Here is a 10,975-nt window from a genome sequence, read left to right as displayed (position 1 = left end):
AAATACCTGCAGAACTAATCACATTCCCATTAGCCTCAGCTGGACTTTGTGTTTAGTGCTAATTAGCAAATACTAACATGCTAAAGTAACACGGTGTTATGTTCAACACCTGCTAAGCATCGACATGTTAATCTTAGTCTTGTTAATAATATAAGCCAATCGAGCAGCAAAGCTGAAGACTTAACTGGGTATTTCAGGTTAACTGAACCAACCTCAGATTGGTTGAACTTGTTAGCCATCATGATCTCAAAACCTACAGAGAGTGGAGGGCAGTTTTGTTTTTTTTTCTAGGTCGTTGTTGCCACAGCGATGTACCCGGATCAGATCTTCAACACTGAAGCTCCTCTTCACTCTCCTTCCTCGCTCAGGTACTCTCTGACAGAAGAGGGTCTGGCTTTGGCAGAGCGACTGGAGTCAGTAGAACGAGGGACTAAAGACGGCCCAGAGGGGGACAGAGAGGAGGTTAGGAGTGAAGGAGGAGAGGAGGAGGAGGAGGAGGGAGAGGTTGGGGTGGTGGACCTTACTGGGAGCGATCATGGTGAAGAAGAGAAGGAAGAAGAGCGAGTACAGTGAGTGTACATTAAATAGTGAAGCCTTCACCTGCTCTTTTTTTCCTGCTGGAGCATAAGGAATCATCTTCATCACCTTCTCTTCACAGGCCGGCTTGTGTTTCCCAGCCGAGGAGCGAGGCCAGTTCCCAGGCAACGACCAGAAAGGCGAACGGAGGACGTCTTCTGCCCGGAACCTATGAAATTATACTTTGTGTTGACTTCATTGAGACCACCGGGTAAGAGAAGTGTGTGGATATCTATAGCTAGAATATAGTCATCATGTGACTCGTATAATTGATGGCGCGCTGACCGGTCTGTGCAGCGGCAGCCACCACTGTAAGCAGGAGCTGGTCAAAGAGCTTCAGAGAAACGGAGTGAACTTCGACGTCAGGAAGCTAAACGTCGGAGACTTCCTGTGGGTGGCCCGAGAAAAGGTCGCGCCTGTTCCAGGTAACGCGCACACACACACACACACACACACACACAGAAGACAAAACTAAGGGCGAAATATCAGAAAAATTGACAACTTTACACTTTTAAGCAGGAATCAATGCACAGGAGGGCAATTTGAGAAGCTTTGCTGTACAGTAATACATGTTCTTTATTTAATGAAGTCAAGAGAGACAGCAACCAAACATACCCTCTGTTATAAATGGCATTATCGAGCATGCTTATTCAGTAGGTGAAACCTTTTTTTATCTCTTCTAGCTCTCACCTTTAAACTGTGGTCAGAATGTAGGGTTTTCTTGAGCAACTCTATTTATAGAGCTCAGTATCTGTGTCCAATGTTACTTGTATAAAGTTGCATTTTTCAGGCTCCGCTTTTAAACAATGATCATTATCTAACAACTACAAAATGAAATTGTCATCGGACCAATATTGATTGTTTTTTTTTTGTTTTTTCGCCAATATGGACATGAAATAGGCCTTAAATTGCCTTACTAATGGTCTATAAAATGCAGAAACCATGTTTGATAATACATAAAATATAATAAAAAGTGAAACTCTCTGGTTTAATAAGTAATAGAAATACCTGCTAGGACAAGTAGTATCAGACCGAGCTTGTTAAAAGCTTTTAAAAATCGGAGTTTGTTCCACAACGATAACATTAGGTTGCCAGACGTTCGGGGCCTTCATGCAAAAGAAGAACGGTTAGAAACAAACAACAGAGTCAAATCATGTTGGGCTTTAAAAGTAAGCAACAAAAACTGAATAGCACTGAGCTGATACATTCAGTTTTAAAGGTGTTACAGAAATATTACTTGCCTATCTGGAGCACGAATGTCTGCATGTTCTCCAACTATCTACATGAAAGTGAAACACACCACGCTCTCCGTCTCTCTGTCTCTCTCCAGGTCAGTTGCGTGCCCCTGTAGGCAGGGAGCTCGTCCTCGATTACGTCATTGAGAGGAAGAGGATGGACGATCTGTGCGGCAGCATCATCGATGGACGCTGCAGGGAACAGAAGGTTGGTGTGTGGGGGGGGGCAGTGTTCTTCTTTGTTCATTAATTTATCAGTTATTTATTACGTCAAAGTACTAGTAATTTAGTCTTTAAAACAAGAAATCCCCGTCACGAAAACCAGAGCCCTACACACACGTTTTCCATCTTTCTCATCTCCAGAAATGAATATTTATTTCTACCATATTGATTCTCAACAAACCGTTTACTCAAAATTTCTAATATTTCTATTGAGTCTGTTTTATCTTACTGGTTGTAACCATAATTGAACCTTTTCCTTTTCTTCTCTGCATCAGTTTCGACTGAAGAGGTGCGGTCTTCGCAGGCCCATCTATCTGGTAGAGGAGTGTGGGAAGGCTGCCTCCCACCTGAGTCTACCTGAAAGTACACTGCAGCAGGCCATAGTCAACACACAGGTGCACATACACACACTGATACAGTATATTAGATCAGACCGATATTATTGAACAGTACCGGCTTCATACAGGTATATACATGTGTTATCAATCATATTTTGTATGTATATGTAACCCTTATTTTAGCTTATGTTTGATATATTTTAGTTTTTATTTATAATTATTTAGTTATATTGACATTTCCATTGTACACAATTGACTGTAATCTGTACTGTTGCTGTCATTTTTTAATTTAGTAAAAACCCAACTTGCTCACAACTGTTAGATAGCCAGCTTTGAATTATCTGTGGCAAAAATGTGATTGATTTTGTGTGTTTGCTGTCTATATAGTAATGTGCGTGTGTTTGTGTGTCAGGTAGTGGATGGCTTCTTTGTGAAGAGAGTCCAGGATGTGAGGGAGTCAGCGGCCTACCTCACCGTCATGACGCGATACCTGACTAAACTTTACCAGGTGAAACTTCACCACACACACACTTCCCCCATTTCTCTCGCTCCTTCTCTTTTTAAAGGTCCAGTGTGTAACATTTAGGAGGATCTATTGCTAGAAATGGATTATCATATTCACAGATATGTTTTTATTAGATAGGACCTTTTGTGATTTCCACGAGTGGTATTCAGTTGGTTGCATTCTGCAACTTCACTGCTAGATGCCACTAAATCCTACACACTGATCCTTTAATAAAAGCCACTGTGACATTTCTGATTAAACTTGACTGCCCCTAAATAGACAACAATGGGGCTGTATGGCACAGAGGAATAAGATAGATCAATTATGCTTTACACTTAATTTGGTCCTTTTTTGATCTTTATTTCAGAACTGCACGCTGATCTGTCGCTCCAGAGAGCTGGAGGGCGACGGAGGAGGGAGTGACGAGGAGGAGAGAGGAACCCCTTCCTGCTCTCTCATTTCTTTTCAAGAGTTCAACCACGGTGCAGTTAAAAACAAGGTGCGTGTAGAGCGTGACGCAGAGAGCCACCTTAATCTGTCTTTTTTTCTATAAATGCGCTGTTACAGCTGTGTTTGTGGATCCCTGTTCCCCGTCTGTTCCCCGTCTGTTCCCTTCTAGTGTCAGACGGTGAGGGAAGTGTTTGCCAGGCAGCTGATGCAGGTAAGCGGTTTGTCTGGAGACAAGGCCGCTGCTATCCTGGAGCTATACAGCACTCCGCACAGGTAACTTATCATTATACGGACACACGTTTCACTCACTCACAAAGTATCCTTACCCTCCCACCTCCCTTTTTTACCTGGTAGATGTTATAAGGAACAGTTTGGGTCTAATTTTTGGAAAAGAAACACTCACAGGAGTAGAGAAGTGAAGGGTGTGCGCACACTCACTGTCACTCAGATGAGACCAGACTGACCAGAAATGTTGCTGCGGTAAGAAAAAAACAATGTTAATGTTATTTTTTAATCTTTCTCTGTCTCAATCTCAGTCTTCTGGCGGCCTATGAACAGTGTGCAAGTGAGGCAGAGAAAGAGAAACTCCTCTCTTCCATCCGATACGGGAAGCTCAAAAGGTTCGTAGAGTTTAGTTAAGATTGTTTTTCTCAGCTGAAAAGAAAAGGCTAAATGTCATACTTCACTGCAGATATAATAAAGTAGAAGTTAAGTTACTGTCAAAAGATACACATTAATGTTGTGAACTGCCTTTTTATTACAAAAAAGAACATTGTCAGCATTGTCCAGTGTAAAAAAAACAGAAACAGATGTTGATCATTTTCATGTTAACTTAAGTGAAATGATTATGTTCTCCTGTATATTCTATAAGACTTGGGCTTATAAAACCCTTTCTACCCCCTAAGGGATGAGCTGAGAGACAAAACTAAATGCTAAATAAGATAAAACGATTCACAAGAGCTACGTAATGACAGTACCAGGACTAATTGCAGTTGGTTGATTGCTTTATTTTCTGTGTTTTACAGGAACCTGGGTCCAGCTCTGAGCAGAACGGTGTATCAGCTGTACTGTACTCAAGGAGCACTGTCATAGATGCACACAGTAACACTTTCACCCAGTCATATATTTTCTGTCTCATAGACGGATGCAAACTCAAGCTAACTCACTTTATAATGTAAATCCATTCGTTCATCCATTCTTAGTTCCTGCTTTACTTGAATTAATTTGAGGACGGTAATTTACACGTTCATGTAAATGTAAAGATACTGCTATATTTTGATTATGTCAAGTATTTCTCAAATGTATCCTGATACTGCATCAATAAAGTTTATTGTTTTGTATTCTGTTGTTTTAATGCAGATGTTAAGGTGGGGTCAATGAGTTACACTTTCTGTGCTGGCCAGAGAGAGGCTGCGGTAAAACCTAAATCCACTTCTTTCATTCTGGGACAATTGCAAGAAGTCTGGCTGTGAAATGCATTCTGGGAGAGAGGTTAAACTTAGTGACAGGAAAAATCAACAAGGCTCTTGAAGCTGAAGGCTTTTAGAAAGAACGTGGCCCAGGAACCTTCCTTAAGATGTCTTATGTAACTGAAATTAAATTAGTAATTGCATTACTGAATATAATGATACGCAGTCTCCAGTCGTATCTATTGAGTGCCATGAGTTTCCTCACAGGTGGTAAATGTAAAAATTGTAAGTTAAACCCAAAAATAGAATTACATAAGAACAGTGGGACGAGTGGAGCAGCCACGATTAGCTGAGTGAAACTAAATTAAGGGGCAACAGTTGGGTCAATAATTATTAAGCAGGAATGCCAAACATTTGCTGGTTTCACCTTCTCAAACGTAAGGCTGCTGCTTTTTTTGTCATATGATCCAATATATTTGGGATTTGGACTCCTGATCAGACAAAACGAGCAATATGAAAGATCAAATATGAAAAATCAGTTTGGGCTCTGGGAAAGTGTAATAGTCATTTCCCACTATTTTTTGACATGTATTTAATTAAATGATAAGGACTGTTGAAGCAGCACCCTACAACATCCACTAGATGTCACTAAAGAACCACAGTTTTCACCGACTGCACCTGTCTGAAAACAGTAAATGTGCACACACTCACTCACTTCTGGGGCTTATATTTCATGTATGTGGCTGAAGCTCGAGGCTAAAAAAGAAATGAATGAATCAATGGAATGAGTGAAATCTTTATCTGCACTTCAAATGTGTCAGCACTCAAATGTGATGTGTTATTGTGACAGATTATCAATGGAAACAAATGAGGACAAAAATCTAAAACTTGGGTAGTAGTTTGTGTAGCTAATTATTTAACTGGAACCGGCTGTTTTCAGCGAGCTGTAAGTCACCAGTGCATCATTCGGATTCATTTCTTCACCTATGCTCACACTGCAGGAGCTGACATGTGGCTCAGACGCTGCGCTGGAAATTCCCAGCAGCACAAATCACTGCGAGTATTTATTCTTATCCCGATGGACAACTGGCCAAACACAGATGATCTAACGTGGTCAGTATTTCTCGTGCAGAGACCCCAGAGCTGAATCCGAGCGAGTTGATTTTAGTGTTGGCTCCATAGAACCACTATAGATTCAACTATATTAACCAATCACAGAAGAGAAAAAGATGTTGTAGCCAGGAACTGAAGAAAAATGACTCATATACTCATAACTCAAACTCATATTTAACTGTGTTTTTGTCTCAGTTTAATTCTAAAATAAATATATGGACAAAACAGTGACAGTGTGATTCCCGGGGGACGCACCAGCTATCACCAGCAGAAACTCCGGTTGCTCTACCTGCAGCATTAAAGGAGAGTAACGAGTAAATCAGACCAATTTAATGGGGAAAAAAAGACAGTATGTAAAAAATAAAAGAAATGTACACACAGCATGCCGGACACTCCAGCAGTCAGGTTCTCCCAACAAAATAAAATAAGATTATTTTTGCTTTTTCTGAGTAAATTGATAGATTGAGGAAATGTGGCAACGTGCGCACACACACGCACACACACACACAGGGAATCTCAGGAGTTACACTCTCTACTCAATCAGATGTGGATTAAAAAGGAGTTTGCAATTGTTCATTGTTTCCACCAGTTAAAGCCAGTGTGTGTAGTTTTCTACTTGATTATGAGCTTGGAGTCCTTGAGCAGCAGAGAAAAGAGAGAGGAGAGAGAGAGAGAGAAGAGGAGAGACGAGCAGCGAGAGAGGATGAGAGAGAGAGAGAGACTGTGGATGGCAAACAGTCAGCTGAGGATCTTATTCAGCGCGACTCGTTCGACACGCTCCTGATTTGATTGTGACTTTTGATTATTTCGCAGGTTACATTCCAATAGAAGTGGTTGATTTGATTAAAAAAAAACAAAATACTTATTTTTCCTTTCTTTTTCTTCCAGCTCTGCCTCTAACCTTCAACCATCTCCAGTCTGGTCCCTAACTTGAAAACATCTATTATTTACAAAAACAAGAATACAAAACAACAACCTGACAGGACTCATCTTGGAACAGAGTACCAAAAGTGCCATTTCCATTGTTCTCTTCTTAAAAAGGAAAGACTCATTTTATTTCAGGCCTGTCTTAAAAACAACACCCGCATGGTGAGTGGCTGTGATCGGAGAGAGAGAGCAGAGATCAAAACAGCTGTTCCTTGCTTGGGCCTAAATTTCAGACTTAAGGTTGAGGCTGAAGCCAATATGAGGCTTGACTAATAGTGTCAGAGGTTGTCGTCTTTAGTGTGACATTCCTTCTTTGTGTTACCGTTTCCTGTGCAGCGTTGCATTAAAACGGGATTTTGTACTAACTTTGACTATCTTTGGAAGGTACAGACTTCTGAAGCCTCGTCTGAGCTTTGGCTGCACTTTTAAATGCATTTATTTACACATAACTGCGGACCCCCCCCCCCAGTCTCTTCAATTGTTATGTTTGTTAGGAAGACGGGTACGGACATGAGGAATAATCACAGCTACCAGATAATGCTTTCAGGTATACGTACGCGGCACGGGAGCGTTGCACTGCAGATCAGGACCTGCGAACAAAAACCGAACCCTTTCCTTTAACCCCCCCCCCCCTCGTTTTCTCCACCTGCATGGTCAAAAAGTGAGAACAGGATCAATAAAGGTTACACTGATCCCAAAGCTACAAAGTCTCTTCAATGGTCCCCATCACAAAGCGAAGGCAAGCATCGAGTCCGAACCCAAAGCTAAACATCTACTGCTGGTACGGAGTCCAGCACTGGAGTCCACACAGATCCAGCTCCTCGGTTGTGTCTCCTAGGAGACGCTTCCTTGGTCGGTCCGAAATGTCCGTTGTCAGAATGGATACAATTAGGATGAAGCAAAACAGTGAAACTTCACCTGGAGGTGAAAAACAAAGCCGTCCTTTCTTTTGGTTCCACCGCTGGATCCTCGTTGGTTAGGCGGGGCAGTCTTTACCTTCAGACGGCCGGTGTTGGGAGGATTCTGGATCCGTGGCCGTGTTTGGCTCTAATGTGTCACTCTGGCCCGCCGTGCTGATGCAGAGTTTTAGGTGAGGGGACCAGATCCTTCAGGACAGCAGATTTTAAAAACCAAACACCGTGTCCTCTGCTGTTTTTGGCTCCATGAGTTGAACACGTCCACACAGCAGTCCCCGTCCCTCCGGCTCCGAGACTGGCGCTTTAGTCCGGCATGTCGATGCAGAGTTTAGGCGGCGGGACGAAGTATTTCCCGGGGCTCTGCGTGATCACCACGCCCGTCTTCTTGTGGAACATGGGGGCGATCTTCGGCGGCGGCTCAGGGACGGGCAGGTCCTCGGCCGCCTCGGGGTCCTCGCTGCGCTGGAGGTCATAGGACACGTTGCCGTACTCGCGCAGGAAGGGGAGGAGCTCCAGCAGGAAGTGGCAGAAGTCCTTGCGGATGCCGAACCACCCTGCAGGAAGATCGGGACAGAGAGGAGCACCATTAGAGCTGCAATGACTCGGCAATTTATGGATTAGTAGATTAACAATCCAAAAATAGTTTGTAGTCAAACTGCTTCCAGCTCCTCAAATGTGACAAATTGTTGGTTTTCTTTGACAGCAAACAGATTCTCTTTTAGGTTTTATACTGTTGGTCGCACATAAAACAAAGAAACATTTGGAGACGATCAAGTAATCGTAAGAATTCTGTGTTTTAGCCTCTCAAATGTGAAGATTTGCTGGTTTTGTCTCCTTTTTTATGATAAACTGAACATCTGTATACTCGAGCTGCAACTAATGATAATTTAATACACTTTCTCGAATAACTGATTATTTGTTTGGCCCTTAAAATGACAGCAGGGACAATGACTATGGTTAAAAATACTGATCAGTTTCCCAAGGCGACATCCTAAAATGTCTTCCTTTGTCCACAACCCAGAGACATTCAGTGTCTTAGAGGACTGAAGAAATCAGAAAATATTCACATTTGAGAATCTGAAATAGAGAATAAAGAGAATTTTTACTTATATTTCTCTAAAATGACTAAAAACAATTACCAAGAGAGTTGGCATTTAATTGAATATTTGACAACTAACTGATTCATCGCTGCAGTTTTATAGGAGACACAGTATATTCTGAGTTGTTCATGAACAGCTTCAGCTGTCGACAAGAACTGATAAAGATTTCACAAAAAGCTATGTCAAGGAGAAAGCCTATAAAAAGCCTATTATCACTACTGTAAGAGACGGACTAGAATTAAAGCCCCAGTGGAAAACACTGAGCAGCCAGCAGCACATTACTGGCTTTAAATACTCACAGTGGTTCCCTCCCTTCTGACCAAACGTGGTGGCCATGAGTGTGAGCAGGGAGAGCCAGAGAGGGACGAACACACACACGTAGCTCAGACTGTTGTGGCCGTCCAGCTTGTGCACCAGGAGGATCTGAAGAGACACATTTTATAGGTAAAAGAGAGGAAACGGTGCCCGCTTTACATTTAACATGGTGGTAAATGGAGGGAATCCTAAATGACGGCCTAAGATGGTGGCATATATTGATTTCAGATAATCAAAGATGGATTTTAATGACCATAATTTGATTTGATTCAACTTTATTGTCATTGTAAGTTCAGGTAGAAACGACGAAATGCAGTTAGCATCAACCAGAAGTGCAAAGTAGTAAATTTACAAATGTGCAGAAATATGTAAAGAAAAAGTAATAATATTATAGATATATGGATGAATCTGCTGGCAAGATATTTACATTATGAACAGTGTTAACAGAATAAATATATACGGCAATAAGTTAAGATATTTACAGTATGAGTTCGGGGGGGTGGGGGGTCTCCTCGACCCAGAGTTTAGTTCATAAGACTTAAATTCGATCATTACATGTGTAAACATGTTTTAAAAATCATAATAAGATAGAGTTAACAATCTCGAACAGTATTTATGGTAAACAGTTCATTTTCACCTCTAAACAAAATGACATTTGTTAGTCTTTCACATTTTGTCTGATATCAAGCCATCAGGTAAACATTTAAAATGGCTGTACACATTAAATACCAGTAATCATTTTATTTTTAAAGCAATCTGCTTTAGATTACAATTTTTTTTATTTAATTTGGTGAGACAGACACTATAAAATGTGATTATCTAACTGTCTTTGTGTTTAATGTCAAAGCTTGAACATGAAATGATAACATGAAACATAACACAAAACAATAACTTCATATTAAGAGTATTCCAAGTTAACCGTTGCACTCCTGTAACTGTCAGCCTGAGTCAGAACCACAGATATTGTCCTACATTGCCCAGCATGCAACTGAACTGCCAAGAGAATCAGCTGCCAGCGGCGGCTACCGTTAGAACCAAACGACTCACCTCGAAGGTGAGGAGGGGCACGACGATGGTCATCCAGCTGATCGCCATGGTGATGTGAGTTCGCCGTTGCTCCGCGATGATGTCGATGGAGCGGAGGAAGAGGACGGACCAGATGATGTAGTAGAGGACGACAAGGCACAGGAAGGACATCAGGATCCACAGCGGGACGCACACCACCTGAACGCCACACGAACGGATCGTTAAAGAACGACGCAGGGAGGGAAAACACAGACCTGCCGACGCTTCGCTTTGCACGCGGCCACTTCCCCCGCTCACCGCCACGTCCTCACGTTATTCAACACATAAACTGGCTACGAGCAAAACAATACAATCATATATACTGTACGTTTTACTCCATTAAATATGTTTACCTATTAGATATAGTTACTTTTTTATATAAGTGTGACTTAATTGTGACGCTTTATGTTGACATCTTTAAAATGCTTATGTATTAATATTCCAATCATTTATGAATGGATAAATCTAAATGGGCAGTTTTCATTTACTTTGATACAGTTAAGTACATTTTGTAAGATTTGACATAACAGACACATATAGATTTAATTAACAAAAGAGGTCAGTAGTTCTTCTACCACTGTTTATAGACGACACAGTGCCAACACACACACACACACACACACACACACACACCTCCCACTGACTTTATTTCTGCAGTGCATTATCTGCTCCTCTCATTATGGTTATGGATGTGGCTGCAATAATAATCATTATTATGAATACTATGACAATTTAACAATATGTGGCACATGGACAATATAATGTTACTTTGATAACTTAAAGGAGTCATATTATTCCCTTTT

The 10,975-nt window shown here is 41.4% G+C and overlaps 2 protein-coding genes across 2 annotated transcripts in view; one reads left to right on the top strand and one right to left on the bottom strand.

Moving 5' to 3' along the window:
• The first annotated feature begins 267 nt into the window (after nt 1-267).
• Nucleotides 268-4,666, top strand: mus81 (MUS81 structure-specific endonuclease subunit). Its single transcript, XM_035675352.1, has 10 exons — nt 268-569; nt 659-787; nt 874-1,001; nt 1,907-2,019; nt 2,309-2,428; nt 2,784-2,879; nt 3,244-3,375; nt 3,496-3,599; nt 3,863-3,946; nt 4,352-4,666. The coding sequence occupies exons 1-10, from the start codon at nt 310-312 to the stop codon at nt 4,416-4,418; spliced, it is 1,233 nt and encodes a 410-aa protein (XP_035531245.1). The 5' UTR covers nt 268-309; the 3' UTR covers nt 4,419-4,666.
• A 2,744-nt stretch (nt 4,667-7,410) lies between these two features.
• The window catches only part of tmem185 (transmembrane protein 185), a gene marked incomplete in the record, with an annotated part of 6,082 nt that continues 2,517 nt past the window's right edge, over nt 7,411-10,975 (bottom strand). The window contains 3 exon segments of the mRNA XM_035675351.1: nt 7,411-8,246; nt 9,092-9,215; nt 10,155-10,331. Coding sequence (XP_035531244.1) covers nt 7,996-8,246; nt 9,092-9,215; nt 10,155-10,331 — 552 coding nt within the window.

This window comes from Morone saxatilis, unplaced genomic scaffold, assembly GCF_004916995.1.
Source record: "Morone saxatilis isolate NCDOM2014 unplaced genomic scaffold, NCSU_SB_2.0 Contig4, whole genome shotgun sequence".
Classification (NCBI taxonomy): Eukaryota; Metazoa; Chordata; class Actinopteri; family Moronidae; genus Morone; species Morone saxatilis.
Note: the sequence above shows the minus strand (reverse complement) of the source record. Positions and strands in the feature narration are given on the sequence as shown.

What these genes read in the sequence shown, in the direction of transcription:
- mus81 (XM_035675352.1), top strand. Translation starts at nt 310, where the DNA reads ATGTACCCGGATCAGATCTTCAACACTGAAGCTCCTCTTCACTCTCCT. An exon ending in GACGCTGCAGGGAACAGAAG is followed by an intron (nt 2,020 to 2,308) that starts GTTGGTGTGTGG and finishes TCTCTGCATCAG; the next exon opens with TTTCGACTGAAGAGGTGCGG. An exon ending in ACCTGACTAAACTTTACCAG is followed by an intron (nt 2,880 to 3,243) that starts GTGAAACTTCAC and finishes TCTTTATTTCAG; the next exon opens with AACTGCACGCTGATCTGTCG.